The 20313-nt window shown below is 43.2% G+C and overlaps 4 protein-coding genes across 5 annotated transcripts; 2 read left to right on the top strand and 2 right to left on the bottom strand.

Moving 5' to 3' along the window:
- Window positions 1-1212: 1212 nt before the first annotated feature.
- LOC135676049 (uncharacterized) lies at window positions 1213-6730 on the top strand. Of its 2 annotated transcripts, XM_065186827.1 has the most exons (6): window positions 1213-1652; window positions 1723-1863; window positions 1935-2005; window positions 2085-3827; window positions 4611-4737; window positions 5714-6730. In XM_065186827.1, the coding sequence occupies exons 2-6, from the start codon at window positions 1725-1727 to the stop codon at window positions 6418-6420; spliced, it is 2787 nt and encodes a 928-aa protein (XP_065042899.1). In that variant the 5' UTR covers window positions 1213-1652; window positions 1723-1724; the 3' UTR covers window positions 6421-6730. The 2 variants fall into 2 exon arrangements, with proteins under 2 accessions (XP_065042899.1, XP_065042898.1); XM_065186826.1 differs by having other exon boundaries at window positions 1213-1863.
- A 1970-nt stretch (window positions 6731-8700) lies between these two features.
- On the bottom strand, window positions 8701-10207 carry LOC103987404 (uncharacterized). Its single transcript, XM_009405698.3, has 2 exons — window positions 9291-10207; window positions 8701-9118 (listed from the first exon to the last, which is right to left on the bottom strand). The coding sequence occupies exons 1-2, from the start codon at window positions 10017-10019 to the stop codon at window positions 9056-9058; spliced, it is 792 nt and encodes a 263-aa protein (XP_009403973.2). The 5' UTR covers window positions 10020-10207; the 3' UTR covers window positions 8701-9055.
- A 2375-nt stretch (window positions 10208-12582) lies between these two features.
- On the top strand, window positions 12583-13950 carry LOC135677689 (uncharacterized). The gene is made up of 3 exons (XM_065190063.1): window positions 12583-13382; window positions 13531-13590; window positions 13688-13950. Exons 1-3 carry the CDS (start codon window positions 12699-12701, stop codon window positions 13736-13738), a joined length of 795 nt encoding a protein of 264 aa, XP_065046135.1. The 5' UTR covers window positions 12583-12698; the 3' UTR covers window positions 13739-13950.
- Window positions 13951-17243: 3293 nt separating this feature from the next.
- On the bottom strand, window positions 17244-18990 carry LOC135676048 (transcription factor MYB78-like). Its single transcript, XM_065186825.1, has 3 exons — window positions 18610-18990; window positions 18344-18473; window positions 17244-18105 (listed from the first exon to the last, which is right to left on the bottom strand). Exons 1-3 carry the CDS (start codon window positions 18833-18835, stop codon window positions 17457-17459), a joined length of 1005 nt encoding a protein of 334 aa, XP_065042897.1. The 5' UTR covers window positions 18836-18990; the 3' UTR covers window positions 17244-17456.
- Window positions 18991-20313: the final 1323 nt, after the last annotated feature.

Genomic DNA, 20313 nt, shown 5'->3' with positions numbered 1-20313 from the left:
TCACATCATCAACCCGTGAATGTCCTGTTGGCATCACATGAGTCACACGTCATAACACGAAGGTGACATTTTAGCTTTGGATGGATTGGATAAAATATGGACTATGTTGTACGTTAAAAAATACTAACAGATGGATCGAAGCTCTATTGCAAGAGGAACAAATCAGCGCCTCCTTTCTCTACAGATGTGCAGTCGAAGCTTTGGAAGAAGAAGACCGGGGAATACGAAACACGAGGAAGATAGACTCCAAAGCGAATCCAATGCTCGGTAAGAAAGAAGGCAGAGAAGAGGAGGAAATAAATGTTAGAGGACGGCACTGTGCGCCACGGCTGCAGAGTTTTTATTTCGATACCGCTGTTGTTTAACCGGACCGTATCACCCAGACGACTCCGAGGGGGAGACCACTTCTCATTGGCTCTTTGTGTGTGAATGAATACTTCTTTTCCTAAATACTTGTTTTCCTATTATCCCCTTAATTAATCTCTTCTTTCAAAATAATTATCTTTTGGTATGGAGAAAGAAGTTTTTAGCAGGAAAAAAAAAGATTGATAATAGTTAAATGATGGAAAGTGCAAGTCCTGCACAAGCTTCTTAGGCGCTATCTAAGAATGGCCACCTGATGTAAGGGTGGGGGATATAAATGGAGAGTCATCATTGGTACGTGGTGGCGTGTGGAGTGCGCCGTTTAGATCGCATGTCACGTGGGTCCCACCGAGGACAGGAGTGGGACCGACTCATTGAAAGGGAGTTTTTTTTTATACGGTTTTTCGATTTATTTGGGTGTCTACGCGATACGTTGGTGCCACGGTGGTCTCACGTGCGGATGCGAGCGAAGCAAGCACGCATCCGATACGATCCCACCATTAAAGCCTTACGGTACTCGATCTCGTGACACGGGCGACGCGTCCCCGATCGATAGTGACACAGCGTCCCCCACTAGTCCACATCACGGATCTCGTGGCTCAAGTCGTGCCTTGAAGCGTTCACCGTCAGCTTCCCGTTCACGGATGGATGTGCGTTATGGCAACAATCGTAACACGCGCCGTAACTGGATGGCCTTTTGTTCAAAAGAAAATGGCTGCTTCCTCCGAATAAGACAAAAAAAAAGGAAAAAGAAGGAAAAGAGAGTTTTCTGCAACAGAACCTACCGCCATAGAGACCAATGTCGAGCACCTGGTGGGTCTCGACGCCGAGCACTCATAATATTCAGGTCCCTTCTTTAGCCCAAGAAGAAGGCACTAAAATAACCATCAGGCCTCCTCTGCTCTGCCACCCTCTGCATCCGCTGCGTTCTTCCTTCTTGCACTCACAACAAAAGGGAAGCTTGGAATCGCGAGAGAGAGAGAGAGAGAGTGAGATGGCTTTCGTCGCAAGCGAGAGGGAATCCCCTCCGACACCGCACTCTCCTTTCCATGCTTCCCTGGTTTCCATGACCTTTTACTGTTTGTTTACTCATCTTCGCCTGCGCCACTGCGTCGCTCCCTCTACTGCTCAGTAGTCCTCCTTTCGCCTTTCCCCTTCGCTCAATGTTCCATTGCTCGCTTTGATATGCGTGTGTATGCGGAGCGGGAGTTGCTTGACAGCTACACTGGCCAAAAAGAAGACGAGAAAAGCCTCTTTGATTCGTCGCCTCTCTCTTTCTTGACTGTTGAGTGAGTGATGAACCCCTGCTCGCTTCCCTTCTCTCTCCGAGGGGTTTTCTGAGGTTTAGGTGGACTCCAGAGATGAGTTTGGCCATCGCGGAGAAGAAGCCGCAGCAGCAGAGGCGGCCGGGTGGGTTCGTCGCCATCTTCTTCCAGCTTTTGGATTGGAACCGCCGGCTCGCCAAGAAGAAGCTTTTCTCCAGGAAACCCCTCCCTTCAGGTATTTCTAGCAGCTCGTTCTCTGTTGATGTATGGATCCTTGGTTCATTGGTTCGTTCCTGTACCTTGTAGTTCGAGCCGCGAAAGGGTCGGCGAACAAGTACGGCGCCGACGACAAGATGCCATTGGCGAAGCTGCTTCTGGTAACGATGACTTTTGACTTCCTACTCTTTGGTAGCTTGATTTTGCTAGCCCTCTTCTGAAATCTTGATCAAATGGTAGATCGACGATGAGAACCAGGGAGGTTTTCCGGGCGAAAAGAATCCCGAGACCGACGTTGATCTTGGAAATGGGATGCGAGCTCCGGGGCTGGTGGCAAGGCTGATGGGTCTCCAGTCCATGCCTGTTGTTGCGCATGAAAGGCCGAGAAAGGCTACTGATTCTAGCCGCCTTAGCAATGAGCAGAGAAGCGGTCGGGAGTCTCTCCGGATCGATCAAGATTTATGCCTGGAAGATGGTGGGATCGGGAAGCTGGAAACTAGGCCGCACAAGTTACAAAAGACGGGAGCTTTCTTGGAAAGGAAGCGGACTGACCATGGCCGAACAAAACCAGGTGCGTCGGGCAAGAAGGTCCTTTCGTCCCCCTCAAAGGAGAAGCTTCGCAAGCTGGTGTCACCTGTGAAAAGCCCGAGATTGCCGTCGGTGGATCATCGAACCCGGTTGATGAAGGCTGCCACCAAGATTCTGGAGCCTGGGTTGCAGTCTAGAAGTCGGGCCAAATCTGCTTTGACTTACATGGATTCTTTGCCAGGTGATGCAAAAAGCGCTGATTTTGTTGCCATCTTGAAGGAGTCCAAGGAACCGTTATGTGATCCTCTTCCTGAGTCTAGCATGAGTTATGGCAGTTTAGGTGGAACCTCGAGATCAGAACTAGGCGAGGAAGAATCTTCGAGACCAAAGATTGGTTCATCTTCATTCAAAATGAGTCATGCTTCCTGCTCTCATGCTGGTTTTGTGGAAGGTAGTTTGATACCATTTGACATGCAAGGTGAACAGAGCAGGAACCAAAAGACATCTGTCCCTGTTCAAGCTAAGATTAGTGTGCAAAGCAAAGTGAAGGGCTTAGCAGAGAGGTATAACCAAAATACAAGCAAGACCAAGCCGGATGGGTCACCAACTGTATTTCCACGGAATCAGTTTACACAGAATCAATCAACACGGGTAAAAAATAAAGCAGCTTTTGGTTCCAGCATATCTTCAAGAAAGCAGGGGGGAAGAGATGCTTATGGCTTGAATGGCACGAAAGGTTCTGTCTTTATTGACAGAAATGTAGGGAACTGCAGCCGTTTGAAGACAGCCTATGAGGAAAGTAGCCATAGAAGGGCATTGGGTAGTAAATCTTTGGGGAAGAACATGCCCCGTAAAAGAACAATTAGTAGCTTCGGTGTCAAGAATGTCGATGCTTTCCATTCAAGCCATGCTAAGCAAAGCGTTAAAAGTGACATGAGTAACCAGAAGGGAATAAGACGTAACAGTAACGGGTCTGTTTACAAGAAATGCATCGAAAATGACTCAAAGAATGATCATGGTGATGATCTTATTTTCAGGAGAAATGACATTGTTTCTTTCACATTCAGTTCACAAATTAGGCGTGCATCTATGACATCTGTATCCGAAGGGGCAACAGAGAGAAGCAGGACAAAGAAAGAACATATTAATGATATTGGTTCCAATAAAAACTTGATGTCGTTAGCAAAAGGTAGCAATTTGACTTCTAATAGAAGAGAAACTTTAAGGGGAGACGAACTAAGCAACCTGCTCGAACAAAAAATCAGGGAATTAACTTCCATGGATCGAGAAAAATTAGAAGCTAGGGATGCATGGTCTGCTTCTTCCATTTTTGAAGAGCTGGGAACTGCCGTTATATCTGAACCAAATTATCATAAATATACTAATGGGTCTTCCCAGAAGGGTATCATGTCTTGCAGTGTAGACCTCTCTGTCTTTCCTATCCAACAATCACAGGTGTGTCATTTAAGTTTTTCTGTTTCCCATTTCTCGTGTAAAATATCGGTACATGTTTGCACAAAATAATTGTTTGACTGTTACACATTGATTAGAACAAGCTGTTCTTCTGGTGTATATATCACTTTAGAATTGCTGTCTGTTTGAGGGTGAGATCATTTTTAACCTTGCATGTGATTTGGGCACTTGCTGCTACACATGGACACGGCCTACAAGATTTGCATGACACTGCCCGGCTAACGCCTATTGATCAACTATTTATTGCAACATAAGTGTGGTGCAAATGAGAAGCCATAATATGACATGGGAAAGTTTTCTTCTGAACATGGAATTCTGGGTTGTGCCTCTTATATTCAATTGGAGGCTTATTATAAATATGTAAAAGTTTCTGATATTTGAGCTTGAGATACATGTTATAACAATATTATGCATCTGATATATTGTTGCAGCATGAAGGCTCCTTGATTACAGCATCTGGATTGGTATCACTATGTGAATATTGCACCTAGATTTATCACCTTTTCATCCTTTTCGACGCTGTTCTTATTACATTGACCTGATATGTAATTTAAATATACATGTTCATCATAACATGTAGATGGTTGGATCGAAGAACTTGAAGAATTTTTCATATCATGTTCTAAATGTCTACAAATTTAAGGAGGAAAAGAAAGCTATAGATGGTCAATAACTAAGAAAAAAATATTGATAAATATTGGTGTTAGTAAGAAAAGATTGATAAATTGGATTCTTCTGACATACATGACTTCCTTTTTGCCTCAGGAGGCAAAATTTGGTCCTGCTGCTACAGTTCATTCCACCGAGAGTAATCAATTCAGCCCAGTATCTATTCTTGAGGCTTCATTTTCAAACGAGAGTTGCTCTTTTGGAAGTCTCGATGCTAGCTCAGGTACAAACAATTTACCTTTGTACACCTTAGCTCTCCTTTTAGTTTTACGGAGGTCATTTTGTATATGGTGGGAGAAAGCAAGGAGCCTCCTTTCCTACAAGCTCCTGGAATTGATGTCATCACTTTTTATGTTGTCTTTGGCATTCGATGGATATGCTTTCAAATGGCCAACAGCCTGCTTATAAACGACGCCTTTCTGTTTATGCTAGCAATAATCAAATTTGCAGGATGAAAATCTTCTACTTTTGGTACTTGTGTGCATGTGGTTATCTAACCATGTATTTCACTGTATGCACATGAACTCAAAATCGAGCGCAGGCCATCACAATTATTGTTAAGCAAACAAAAGGATATCCTTGAGCAATAATAACAGTTACGAAGGATTTGAACACAATCTCAAACAAATGAGATACTAATGCACTCGTTAATTGGTGGAACACACACAGGTTGTCTTTTCCCACAGAAGTGAGAACTTGACACCTACAAGACAGTACACCATAACTCGCTGCAATCTCATGTACACAAGGGACTTAGTACCCCTTCATAACTCACTGCAATCTCATGTACACACAAGGGACTTCTGTGTTGTTGGTTTCTAGCGACGGAATATTTTGGTGGAAGGAAAAAAGCTTATGAAAGTTAGACACTGAAAATTTTCAAGGTAAAGGATTTAATTTATTTCACCTATTTTGGCTAGTTGAGATTTATGTTTTATTTTGATTTCTTCTATCTAAACAAAAAGAGATGTCGTGGTGAGTGCCCAGTGACTTCTGTGAGTAGTGAACTGAAAATTGTTATAAGAATTATTCTATGAATCCCATGCACACAAATCCATTGAATTACATTACCAACTTTATTTATTTGACAATAATAATGATGTTGGAATCCCATGTATAGTCACATGAAATATGGCACTTCTAGGTTTCTGAGATTGTAAGTTAAGATCATATTTCAGTAACATTGCTTGCGGTTTCAGGTGGAAAATTACAATTTGGGCTGGCAGAAAGTTGCAACGCAACACAATCATCTGATCTGGACACTGAACTTTTGGATTCAGCAACTTCAGTTGACATCAGGAGGTCTATCATACATAAGATCCGGCATTTGACTTACATAAGTTTAAGTGACCCTTACATTCAATGTGATGAGATTGGATTCTCAAAAACTAAACTTGGTGAAGCCAGGCACGCAATTTTAAATGCAGTACTGCTGTTTGAAAACTTCGCCTTGTATAGGCCGGATAATTCTGTGGGCACTCTAGAATCATTTCTTTTAGACATGCTACAAGCAATTTTAGATGCTCTTTGTGTAAAGCTGATAGGTGAACCCAGTTACACAGGGATGAAAGGGACAGATCAACTCAGAGAGCTAATATTTGATTGCATGATCGAGTGCCTGAACTCCAAGTATTACTATTTGTGCAACTCTGATTATACGGCATGTCGTAGCTTACCTTTCCTCACAACCCAAGAGCAGCTGATGAGAGAAGTTGCCAAGGAGATAAGAGGGTGGATAGATTTGGCTGGGAAATATCTGGATGATTTGGTCAAGAATGAAACGGAAACTTCATCTGGAAAGTGGACATATTGCAAGATCGAAGCATTTGAAGCAAGCACGGAGATGGAGAGCAACATACTTCAGAATTTGGTCGATGAACTGGTGATAGATTTCTGCCGATGCTGAAAGGGACACTAATCAATGGATGCTTAATGAGGAAGAAAATGATAGAAGTTTGATGGGTTAATTGGTTACAGTGGACTGCAGGTTTCGTTTTGGTTGTTCTGTTTTTGTTGGCTGTAATTATGACACTGGGAAGCAAGATGTGATCTTATGTACAAATTTCAAAAGGAAGATTTGTGGAAGGCTGGTTTGTTGGAGCTCTTTGCTTTGTCTCTGGGAATTTTGTGTCTTCCTAGCCTGGGATGTATTGATGTTTACATGGAGAGTTGCATTTTCCCCTGATTCATCATATAAGAGAGAATGTTTACATGGACATGTATTGATGTTTTCGCTGATCCTTCCAAAGTTCCTGCTTTTCTTACATGTCTTACAGCCTCTTTACTTCCAAGAGCTACAGTGTGTTACTTGGGTACGTTTAGCGTCATGGTTAGTCTCTCTTTGTATTTGCTTAGAAATCTGCTTTCCTTGGACTGCCACCGCCACTCGATGATTACGTGCCAAATGAGGAGACGCGTGATTGGTCGTTGATGTAGTGGACCCACGGATTCGGCCTATCGGTTGGGATTCTCCTGTGACCTTGTATGATGTTGCTGTATTTTATATATATATATAATTCAAGTGCCAAGTGAATCAAGCTAAGCACAAGAGGCTAATGAAAACAAAAAAAATCATTTGTAGAAGAGACATAAATCAAAGAGAAGAGCCTTATTTAGTTTCTATGCATCCATCTCCTATGAGATCTACTGTTTGGCTATCACTCGAAGTTTGTCCATGATGATGTTTCAAATTTCGTTCATCATGTTGGCATGCATTTTCTCATACTATCAGAACTATTGTCAGTACGTCTTCGATGCCATTTTGCAAGGGACAGATGCAGCACTTTCTGCAGTTGCATCAGCACGAGTGATTCGAATCCATGCTGCTGACAGGCCACTTGCCTTCCCCATCTCCCAACCTTCTTCACCTAACACCTCCTGATTCAGCTTCTTTATGCTCCCCACTAGTTTCTTCCATCTTACTTCTGACCATGCTTATCATCCCTTTCCACAGCTTTTCTTTCAATAATTTGAGCAAATAATGCAACTTTTGGACGATTCGTAGACAGTACTTGGGTTTTATCATATATATATATATATATATATACAAACTATCTGATAGCTTCCTTAAAAAGGGTTTATTAGAGCAGCGTTGATACACACCAGTTCAGCTTGGAAGTGTCAGATGGAGAGCTGCCATGTTGGGTTCGAGGTTTGTGGGGATGTATTACATTGTCTGGTTGCGCCATTGTTGCCGACAGCCATGACTGAGAAGAAGCTTTCTTTTCTCTGTCGATGAAGAAGATGACGGCGACTTGCCCCGGACCAGGAAGCAGGTTGGTCTGATGTTAGATATTTGACACAATGATTCACACGATAAATCAATTTCTTGGACTGTGTGTTCTATCTTCGAATGCAATAAATTTGCGTATGGCGAGCGTATCGCAAGCTCTCTGTTGGGACAGCCAAGGCATAAGGTGTTGGCACGTCTCTCCTTGCGTCTCATCCCCAGATAAGGTAATAATAATCTTTGGTGATGTGAAGTCCCACTGCAGATTAACCTTGGCACAACACTGCAATCTAATCGGCTAATCTAATGGAAGGAAGGTTGCAGAGAAGGCAGTTGTTTCTTCGCTCCTTCGGAGGACACACTGCAATGATTCATACGCCACCCTTCCGTCATCTGTCTCACGGCCCAATCGATGGACATCAAGAAACAAGCATGGCGTGTAGCTCTCAGCCATGTCTCACCATCCTGACGCTGCGACTCGAGAGATACAAGGCATCTTTTCGGACTGCTTCTAGTTGTCGTATCAAACGGCACCGGCTCAACGTCACCGATGGAGGTCAAGGTGAGGTCACAGGGGACGACGACGACGAAGACGGCTTCCAATCCCTACAAAAGCGTGACCGAACCCAACCGTAGTGTCCGTATCACGGTATCGGCTGCCCCTAATCCGACGGCCATGGCTGCCCCAGCATCGCATGCACCTTACACCTCTCGGCATCCGCCGCCGCCGCCCACTCTCAGCCAAAAATTCCAGCTGGTAAGTAATTGTTTACAAGCAAAGGATACTTCCAAGATTAATCCACAAAGGAGAACAATAAAAGCTCCCGACTTCGAGATTGAGAAGGCGAGCGAGCGAATTCATCAACTGTGGCACTACGGACTGCAGAGCAGCAGAAGTATCAAAAACTCCCAACTTTGCAACGAAGAAGTCGTCTTTATACGAATAACCAATATAGGTTGATAAAGAGCGTTTTCCATGTCCATAACATTAGACTAGAAACAGAGCAAGAACCAATAAACTCATTGAACAGGCACTGATTTGGACTCTCTAAACAGACCAACCACACGGCAATCAAATTTCACAGAATGAGGTTCCTTATGACGCAGCTACGATTGAAGGAAAGACTAGATTTTTCTTACTCTTCTGCTCGAGGATCCGATCAGAAGCTTTCAGAGATCAATGGCGGCAGCGAATTTTCAAGCGAGGAACCGAGAGAGTTGGGGGAGGGGGCGGTTTGTGGAGAGAGAGAGAGAGAGAGAGAGAGAGAGAGAGAGAGAAAGAGATATCATGTCACCGCCAGTGCGCTTACCTCTAATCCGGAACCCTGTACGCGTCGGCGGCGATCTCCGAGAGCCACGAGCCGGGGAACAATGCCTGAGAGAAGAGGATAACCAACATGAAAAATCCCACCTTCTTCCCAATAAAGGAGCCTTTGAACTAGAAAACGATGCAAAAATGGGTTTTTGATTTAGAAAGTCACCAAAAATCGTCAAGAAATAGAAGGAAAGAAGGCGGAAGGAAAGGAGAGGTCGGGGAAGAAACTCACGTCGAGTCGCTTTTGGACGACCCTCGCCCGCTTTCTTGGCCGCCGTCGAGCCCTGCACCCTGTCACCGCGTAGATGTCCTCGTCGATCTCCTCCCTCGTGAGCGAGATCGAAAACTTGGGCCGCTCCCTCCGCTCGGAGTCCTCCGACCTAAGCCGCACCGTCCTCTTCTCTGCCGCTCCCGGGGGCGAGCTGCCCAGGTGCCGCTCGATCTCCATCGTAGCCCTCGCGGCCCCGCGCCTCTTCCTCAGGTTCCACGGCACAGCCGCCGGCGCCGACGACGTGTCAGCCTCAGGATCCACCCTTACCTCCGGCTCTGGCGCCGGCTCCGGCGCCGCCTTGAGGTTCCCGCTCTTGGGCAGCAGCGGGACCACCAGCTTCATCCGGTCCGCCGCCTCCCGGAGGTGAACCAGCAGCTTCTCCCTGACCTCCTCGATTCCAGGGTCGTCGCCATCACCACTCTCCGCGGATGCACGGATCCGCGGCCACGCCGGCTTCGGACAGGGCGCCGATCTTCGTCGGCCGCCGGCGACGGCCTCCCCCTTGCCGTTCACGCTCATGCAGCGAAGCACCCGGTGGCGGCCCCACGTCTTCAAGATCGGGAAGGAGAAGTTATGGAGGAGGGACCCCTGCGTCACCCCAGGAGAGGGCGTAGCTCCCGTCTCCACCGCCGAAGCCGACTCCACGGAAGGTTCCGGCAGCCGGGGTGCCGTCTCTGCCGAGATGACCATGGCCCGGTGACCCAACGCGACGCTGCAGGAGGTCGGCACGAAGACGAAGCGGCAGCCGCCGATGCCAAAACCGGCGGTGAGGGGAAGCAGAAGGGGGGAGGGTTTTCTAACGTGGTTGGGTTGGGTTGGCGTGAGGGCGAGGAGAGAAAGGGGGGTGTGGGGAGGGGAGGGGAGGCGAGGCGAGGGGGAGACAGGAGGCTTCTCTCAAGACACATATACTACGAGTAAATTACGAAAATGGATTAATAGGATTCTTATAATTACTGTATTATTAGCGCGCCACGGAAGGAAGAGGGTGCGTCGAGTGTGAGGCGACCACACGAAAGCGTCGTGGTGTGGGGTCGGGAGAGGCGGGCGAATGAGTTGGGCAATGGCTTCGCCGTCGCGTATTGGGTCACGTGGGTCGGTGGATACAGTGAGAGGAGGGTGTGGTGGAGATGCACGGGACCGACGTAGCGTAAGGATGCGCGTGTGCGGGTGGGTGTTGGCGTAGCGGAGTCACACACCAGCTGCCAAGCACGTGTGAGGAGGGCGTTGCCCCCACCGCGGATCGCTTTGTATGCGCTGCGTCGGTGTTGGGATATGGGAACCTTAATCCGTATATTTCCCTTGTGGTTCACGAATTCTTGCGTTGCTCACTCGATAGGCTCTTAAATTCCACGCGCATATATTTTTCTTCTCTTTTTTTTATCATGTGGTCTTTTTCTTGTGGTTTTCCCTTAATATCTAAACATTTACACCAAATGAATTGTTTGATCATGACAATTTTCTTCAATTATAATATATTTCATCTAACAAAATTTTAAATGGGTATCATGATGTAATCAAATTTCATTTTCGTACTTATTCTTTATGAAAAATTATTATGTTATTATATAATAAATATATTACATGTAACTAATGATGTCGATAGTGATGACGATGGATATAAGATACTAAGAAAAATATGTTTTAGATTCTCTAGTGTTGCTTGCGAGATGATTTCTGATTCGTTGTTGACATTCATGTTGTTGTTGATAATGTTAAAAACTTCAAAAAGAAAGATTTTTTTGTGTAAATAAAAATATCAAAAAAATATTTGTATATTATCATGCAAATTGAACATGTTATTTTTCGATTTAAGAGGGATGATGTAGAGAAGATTTAACTTTTTAATTACTTTTAAATTTTAAAAATAAGAGAAAGGATGTTAGGGGTTAATTGATAATCCTAATAATCATCTTTAATGTAGGAGGACTAGTTAGATGAGCATATAATAATAAAGAAAGAATTAGAGTTGGTTTATTATCTTTAATTCTTCGATATCATATATCTATTTAGTTGTGAGAAGGGAGTATCTTCTTTTGTTTCATTCTAATTTTTTTTATTTTCTTTTATACATATGTTGAGAGGTCTTTTCAAAGAATAACAAAAACAAATAAATGTCGATTCCTAGAAAGCGACTAAGAAGGAGGTCCAACAAAGAAAGCGATGTAAAGGTCCATCCTTCCTCCTTTTTCTTGTTTGTGGAGGAATTGAACTTTTTATGGAGAGACATGTGAAAGGAAATAAGATAAAATGTCTTATAAAACTAGAGGTTATCCTTCTACAATTGTAATATTATATATATAAAATAATTATAGTGGTAGAATAAGCCTATAATTATATAAAAAAACTGGTCAAAAAATTAGAAATCGGGCTAATATTATCTTAGGGTTTAAGTTTGATCATTTTCAAGAGATATTAACTATGTATAATACCGAGATCGATTGTATATTATATTCTTCCCTTACAACATAATATATATATATTTTTAAAAATATTATCTGTTCAACCAAAGTTATTTGTTGATGTTTATTTATCTCATTCATTCATGACCTGTCATGCAAATTTAGTTTGTGTGGTAGCTGCTTAGAGCATTAGTAATTGCATCAAGTCATTAAGCAAAGTCTTAAACAAATTATTGATTTCACAAAGTAGGAAACATCATTTATATATTAATCGTTGACCAAACTCACAACGTTGACCTTATTCAACAGCTTATAATAAGCATCCCCACCATTTTGCACAGCTTGGATAACAACACAATTCCATCTTTAACAATTGAGAACGAGAACAACATGGCAAGAAAAAAAATATAATTTTCTTTTAAATTCATAATATAATTTCCATCTTCAAACTTTAATTTTTTCATTGATGACTTTCCTATCTGTTAGTTTTCCTTTTCACAATAAAATAAAGAAAAAAATGTTATAAAATAAATATAATAATAGCTAAAACTTATGATATAAATAATAATAAAATATCAAAAATTATACATGTAAATTATAGCATGCCAAAAAATGCAAATGCAAACAAATTATAAAGGCTAAACGAGATGTTATATGATTATAAATAGTTTAAATATAAGATAATGGTGCTAGGAAATAATTTTCCTTCATCAGGATCAATCAGATGCTTCGTTGATCTCAACGGAAGACGTAACCGAAGATGAGCTCAGCTCAGCTCAGCTCGCCAGTCGTAAGGAAGCCATTGAGTGCGATGAGTTCCAAGTATTCCATAAATTTAGTTCCCCCGTGCTTTCTATATGAACGCAGCGACGGGAGAAAGAACTGCCCGCCAACATTATTAGAACCGCCGCCCCTTTCCCCCTCTTTCCGAGTTGCACGATCTGCCCCGCCTTCTGCAGCGCCCCGTGCGATGGCGAACGCCTCCCAGGATGAGGAGGACGGACCCGCCGGATCGCCGGAGGCGGAGCAGCGCGCGATCCCCCCACTCCCATTTGCTCCGCTTCCACGGCGGTCGCGCCTCTCCGGGTCCGGACTGCTCGCTTCACCCTTCCCCGTCGGCAACTGCACCAGTTTCCGCACCATACGATCCTCCAACCTCCCCTTGGCCGGCGGACCCGATGGTGTCGGAATGATGGCTCCCGCGGGCGATCGACACGGCCGGGCGGCCAGTGAGCGGCCGCCCTCCCCTCAGGAGGAGTCCTTCCCGCAGCGTAAGCGATCGACGAGGATCAAGAACTTGAAAGACAGGGAAGGAGGGGTCGATAGGTCGTTTTCCTCTTCTGCGGCGGCGGAGGCTGTCAGGCCATGGAATCTGAGGACCCGGAGGCCGGCGGATAATGCACCGGCTGAGAACGGGCCGTATCGGTTCCCTTCCTTGGCTTCCGTGTCTCCTTCGCCTTTTGCAGCGGAGAAGAGCTGCCCCGGGAAGGAGATGGTGGGGGCGGGATCGGATGCATCCGAGAAGGGTAAGGGTGGCAGATTCACGATCTCGTTGTCGCGAGAAGAAATCGCAGAAGACTTTTGGAAGATAAAGGGGATGAAGCCCCCTCGGAGGCCGAAGAAGAGGCCTAGAAACGTCCAGCGACAGATCGAGGTGACATGATTCACCCGAGAAAAAAAGATTTTGTTTAATGCTTTTGGTTTGATATTTCCTGCAATTGGCTAGTGATCGAGCCCTTTTCTGGTCTCTAATCAATTTGAGCTTTCCTTATACCTTTTCTTTTGGTGAAATATTTCTGCAGGATATATTTCCTTCGTCATGGATGTTGGTGGTGGCTCCAGAACGCTACAAAGTTAATAAGGTAGTATCCATTTGTTTTATTTCTCCACAATTTTTGAAATGCCTTTTGAATCTCAACCGATTAAATTGTATTTTCGTTTTTGCTTTCGTGGTTGCAGAAGTTAGTGAGTTCGACGACAAAGAGCTACGCTACTCGGAGTAGTTTATGATTTCGAAATATAGTATTTCCTGTGTTCCTGTGGCATGGTTAATTTGGTTTCTAGTATTTTCTATTGTGTGAACAAGAGGCTTGTTTAGATGGTTGTTAAATCTTGATTAGATTGTTGGATCTTCCATTTAGATTTAGAAGAGTTTTCAATTAAAGGCATGACGTAATAATTGAGATTTATAAAGCTTATCTACCTTTTTCTTTTATCATTAATTGTGTGTTTTGTGTCAAAATGAACTCAAGTTTTGATCTTCTTACCCTGGAAGGTTTATGTTAACAAAATTCTGAATAATTATGCTTAAGATAATTTGATAAAGCATTCGGTCGGTGTTTCTCTAGAGCTATGAGGAAAGGTTAAGAGGCTGTGAAGAGTGAATAGACTAGCTAGTTTGCTTCAAGGTATGGTATTTCTTCCTCATAGACATTCATGAGGAAATGAAAATAAAAAGTATGAGTTTAGTGATGTGATCAACGGGTTGCTTATAAGCAGCTGGAATACTGCAAACCCCAAGCTTGTGCATATTGCATCATTCCAGAGCTCCTCATATTACCCAAATATTGAAACTCTATGTATCTTCTTTACGGCTATTCTGCTTCAGGTAGGTTCCTAATTGCTGCATTACTCCATTCCGTTCTTATATAGCAAATTTCTGACATCACTACGGAAGTTGAGAGTCTGGCTTTTGAGTGGTGTGGATTCTGTTTTTTGGTGCTGCCTTCATTTATGACGATTTGATAATCTTTTGTTACCTTAGCATACTGATGATTTGATCCTCCATACCTAGGTTTCTCTTGTTATCTTAGCATTGTGTTTGAAGCTAGATATTCTGATAAATCTGTGTGCTGCAGAACAAATCGGCACGAGACATACAATTTAATTTACTGTGTTATGCTAATTATGTTTGCACCTTATTCAATGTGATCTGTTAATCAAGTTGTTACGGCATTCCCTATAACTAAAAAGGGCAGGTCTCAATTTCTTCCAGTCAATTTGATCTTGGGTTGCCTCAATTACTGATATAAATGTGCTCATTTGTAGAGCTAATTTTTGTGACCCAAGCAAAGAGTCACACTCAAGTTCGGCTTTGAGAGTTGCAATAGTATTAAACACTTAACTTCTGTTTACACTAGTCCAGTGGAAGGCTTTATGAGTTGAACCATTGGAACCAGTTTAAACTTTTGAATCAGATGTGCGTGTTCTAATAGTATCCACATTCTCGGTTCAATCTGGAGAGCTTGATTTTGATCATAAATTTGTGCGAACACTCTTATTTCATGCTTTGATCAATCTAATATGAAAAATCCTATGAAGAGAATATGGAGGGTAATGTGTACACATATTTGTTTATTTGTTCTTTTTATTGTATATACTGCCTCAAATTTCATAGTCTAGAAGTGGGAGTCATATGAGCTGGTATGCCACTTTCAACAGGTTATTTATATGGTTATTTGTTCTTAACTTGATTGTTATTGCAAATTTTTAGGTATCCCTTGGCATTGTTAGTGTACCCCTAATATCGTTTAATTCATATGCCCTCCTGACCAATTCTGTAAATGGATACTATAGGTTTCGGTATAGCGTGAGTTTCTTGCTTCTTGTATTTTGAATTACAGAAATGATGCTTTTATAGATTGGCAAATTCGTCATTCTTTTATGAGCTATAATTAGCGGTATGATTCTCTATGCAAGATAGTAATATCTGTTACCCTGACTGTTTGTTGAGTTAGTAACTTAAATCTTTCATTAATTGAAATGGTATGAAGTCCTTGTAGCTGCTTCTGACCTGTTCCAGTTCATATCAGCATGCTGTTCAGACAACAGGTCTATAATTAGATGGAATCCGATATAGAATTTTTCATGGGTTTATGGAGGTTTCTCTTGGGTTCACTAATTTGGTGATATTGCTTGGTTGATCAGTGGCTTGTATGCTCGGATATGAGTTGCATATCATTATCAATCAATCATCCAAGAGGTATTCTCCTTTCACATCCTGATTATTTTAGTCTACCATCACTGTTATGAATTATGATATCGCGGATTAATGATGCATGCCATTTTAGAAACTTGAATGCACCTCCATAGTATCTTGCCTTTTACTGGCACGTGCACAGGTGATCTTATTCACCTGGTTTATTCTAGAATCTGTCGTTAGTGCTTCTGTAATTTGCTGTTTGTTTTCTTGATGGTTCGACGAGCTTTCTTGGAGAGAAAGATCCCTGTGAGGTTTCTATTTTGGATAGCTTGCCAGCATTAACTCAAATATGACATTGCGGAGTAATGATGCATGCCATTTTAGAAACTTGAAGGTACCTCCATAGGATGTTGCGGTTTATTGAAGATTGTGTAGTTTGTGCTGCAACAATCTGCTACATGTTATCTTGATGGGTTGGCTAGTTTGCTTGGAAGAGAAAGATCCCTGTGAGGGTTCCTTATCGGATGGCTTGCCATCATTAATTCAAGTGTGCGACAAGCTTGTCACTCTTAAGGCTGCCATTCATGCAATGTAGTTTAGTGCCAGGCAACAAGACTCCAGAAAGCTCGACTCTTGTTCATATGTGTTTCTAACTTGGTTCTTTAGATCATCTTGAAGTAAATTTCAAGGCAGACTTTTGCATTTTCTATAAAAGCATAAATATGGAGCTTTGTGCAGATTTCAGGCCTAGCCGTGTTCATCTAACTATAAATACTCTTTCCGTTCAGTCTTTTTAATGATGAGTTGCTATATTGAAAGATGAACAAAGTTAGATCTTGAATTTGATAGATTTAGCTAGTTTCACGCTAGAGTCGGTCTTTTGGTTAACCATGGAAGCACCAGCAGATATTGATGAATGCATCAGAAGAGATACTACATTCTCTATTATGCTCAACGACGTGAGTGATGTGGATTTATTCATTTGAGGTGCAACAATCTAAAATTAAGCCTGCCGCAGATATATTGCACGCGAGGAATTGCATTGCATCAACGGCCTGCAGTTGCGGCGGCTGTCTTAACTAAACGTCAAGGAAGCCGACAAGCTTGGCTTGTCGTGTAGCACGTGGCGATGGGTGCAAGGGTAAAACAGAGGAATCAGCGGAGGTGGAACCGACACGCAAATTGAGGACAGCTGTCTGCAATATACGTGGGTGAGGTGAACAGATGTGATCCATCAGTTTGATGTGATGCGGCCCGGCCCTCACAAACGCCAAAACCAAACCATCCCTGTCTTCCGACCATCACACGCACTCACCACCGTTCACTGATCTCTGGTTGTTGCGTCATCATCCGTCGGGTGGTGCAGGGACTCACTACCTTTGGAGCTACCCCATGGCTGCAGTTGAAAGCTTTGCGGTTTGCTCCCTGTAACAAATCGTGGAACTATATGTAAGTGGGACACTCACTGTCTTTGCCTGCAACTTGCAACGCATTAGTGGACGAAGATGGGGAGCAGGAAAGGCTAGAGAATTAGCCGAGGAGTCATCATTGACAAGTAAACCATCTTATCTTGATTCAAAGTCAAGTGACCGAACATGAGACGCCTGGTCGAGAGCTACATCCAGACCTTTCTATTTCAGAAGTAGCTGATAAGCTTTATCCAAAGGAATCGCATGGAGAGAAGCACCACCGCTCTCTCTCTCTCTCTCTCTCCCCCTTCATTTTCAAGTGCAAGAACAGTGAACTCCCTGTTACAGACTTCTTATAGTATAGTGCTGACGCTTGACAGTGCTATATAATTGCCCCCTAAGAATTATGATCACTGAAAGGAACCTTAATATCTGCTCCACTCACGTAGCTTTTCAACATGTCACATAACTCATCCATGCTCCACAAGTTATCTCCATTGTAGTTGCTGCAATCATTGTTATCCGTACCGTAATCCAAATCCGAATAGATTGGCGCAGATGCCGACACCGGCGTTAGGTCGCAGGTGCCTAGGTCGTAGGCGTTGTTCATGGAGAAGTCACTAGAGAAAAGATTGAATGCGACGCCATGGATCTCGTCGGATGCTCTCCACGGGAACTCGGACATGTTAACCGGGAGCGGAGGAAACACAGCGGAGCGATTCTCCGGAGCCTGTGGCTCGTGGGAGCTGCTACTTCCCAATTGGCAATATTGCATGCTTGGATTGATGATCTCTTGGCAAGGACGATGCTGAACTTGGTCACTCGTGGTAGTGTTGGTGTTGGCCTCCAGAGAATATTGCATGGTTTGTGAAGAGCCAAACTTCTGGAGCAACCTCGGCATCCAGTAGCACCGCACGGCATCTCGGAACTTCGAGCTGTTGGCATCGACCTTGAGCTGCCTCGCCTGCTTCTGCACTCGAGTCCTCCAGTAGTTCTTTATCTCGTTGTCTGTCCTCCCCGGCAGATGCTGTGCGATTCTAGACCACCTATGTATGTAAATACCGACAGTCGTGTGCATCAAAACCCTACTATACATGCAGGTAAATGGATAAACTAGTTGCACTTGCATCAACAGAAGCTAAAGATTCCACTGGTGTTTGCCCATAATTTCATCAAAATATACAAGTATCAAGTAAAAAGAAGCATGCTATCTCAACATATTCGATTGCCACATGAAATATGCACATCATCAGTTGCTGCGGTACGATGTATATATAGTATGACCTGTTTCCCCACTTGGAGTGGAGTTCAAGAATCAGGAGCTGTTCTTCAGGGGTAAGGTTGCCTCGCCTTACATCGGGCTTCAAGTAATTCAACCACCTCAGCCGACAACTCTTGCCGGTTCTCCTCAACCCTATGGATTAACGAAAAGATTCTTAGCCTATGGATTAGTAACAGATAAATCGGTAACAGAAGAAACAAGAGGAAGAAGGACTAGCCTTTATTGGAGTCATTAGCTAGCTAAGTATATATATTGGATGCAGGAGTACCTGAGCACCTAGCGAGGAGATTCCAACGACCTTCGCCGTGACAAGCAATGTAGTGGGTGAGGAGCTTGTCCTCCTCTACCGTCCAAGGCCCTCTGTTTAGCAGCTCCATGTCCTCATGTTTGCCGTGTGATCCCCTTGTTTCGGACATTCCTGGTGCCAATATTATAGGGAGCCTTGAAGAAGCTGAATGGTGAAGAGGGCTAAGTTTCCATGTTATATAGGCCATGCTAGCTAAGAAAGACGAAGCCTAGAAATCATGGGATGGATTAGAAAAAGTAGTATCCTGAATGCAATCCAGACTTGTGGCAATGATGAAGGAAAACTTGGACACGATCTACTCCTATTCATAGACTTTGAGGTTTAAAGTGGAGAGAAAAGATGAGAAAGCTGCACTCCACGGGGATGGAGTCATGCATTCAAGCCCCTTTGGGGGGGCTTTTGAAGGTCTTTCTGGATTCTGCTCTACAAGAAACGTGTTTGACTGAGCAATTGATCATACTGACAGACAGATATGTACGCTTGAGCTTGGCGTTATCAGGTGAAGATATAATGAGTTTCACCTCACCTACCTAACTCGGCTCCTTAAGGCTGCTGGAATCGATTCGTAATGGCATCTCCTCTCACATCGTCTTAAGCTTCGCATTTCCAACATGTAACATGGAGGAGAAAGTTTTCTCATTTCAGAGACAGGACGCAGAGGTGTGATCAGCGTCCTCGGCGTTCCAAAAAGATTAACTTGTTTATAATTAATGATGTACTTCAGCGGTCCTCAAAGAAGTGTAAATGTGAACCACCTTTTGGATTACCCATTTCCTGTCAACAATTTATCAGAATGATTTGGATGTGTTACGAAAAATAATAGTACTACCGATTCATCCCGACACAAAAAGTCACTTCTTTGAAATACACCAGACGACATGGCTCAACTTCCTCGTCCCTACCTTCTGGATGAACGATGCATGGGGTCATCTTTTGCGTGTCCAAGGTCAAGAATCATGACAAAGTATATCATCACAGTCATTCTACCCTGATATCATTCTTCAAAAGATGTATTTGTCAATTATCACCATCAATGATCCCTTGACATGATAAGAAACACCCTAACCTATCATTAGTTTCATGCCACTGATTACTTAGGACCCAAGCACATCTAAAAAACACCTCAGAGTGACATTAAGAGCTTTCGAAAGACCAACTTGCACTTCGAGATGACCCCAAACTTCCTTTAGCAAATAAGCCACACCTCAGGATAACCTCGAGTTAATCACCACAAGACCACAACGCCTCGAGAGTCTACCTGCCTCCTCTATCACTTACTTGGGCTACCTCATTCGCTCCAACGTGAGCCCCCAAGATAAATTTATGTTTTTGGGATCAAACTAAACCGTATTAACTTTATGATCAATTTAGCGTTTGAGAGTCATTGGCTTTTGGCTCTTTTATGAGAGAAAATACTGATAAAAATATTTAGTCCTATATTAATTGAGAAATAGAATAATTAAAGATTCATAAGTCCGTCAAATCACCCTTATCATCAGATATATATATATATATATATATATATATATATATATATATATATAAAAGTTGATGTGCTTCCAAAAGGTAAAATTATATGAGTACATATATAGAATAATTTTCCACGAGTCTATCCCATCACTATCCTCTATCCTAATGTTTGCCAAATAGGAAGATATACTACGA

The sequence above is a fragment of the Musa acuminata genome, chromosome BXJ1-6 (genome assembly GCF_036884655.1).
Source record: "Musa acuminata AAA Group cultivar baxijiao chromosome BXJ1-6, Cavendish_Baxijiao_AAA, whole genome shotgun sequence".
Classification (NCBI taxonomy): domain Eukaryota; kingdom Viridiplantae; phylum Streptophyta; class Magnoliopsida; order Zingiberales; family Musaceae; genus Musa; species Musa acuminata.
Note: the sequence above shows the minus strand (reverse complement) of the source record. Positions and strands in the feature narration are given on the sequence as shown.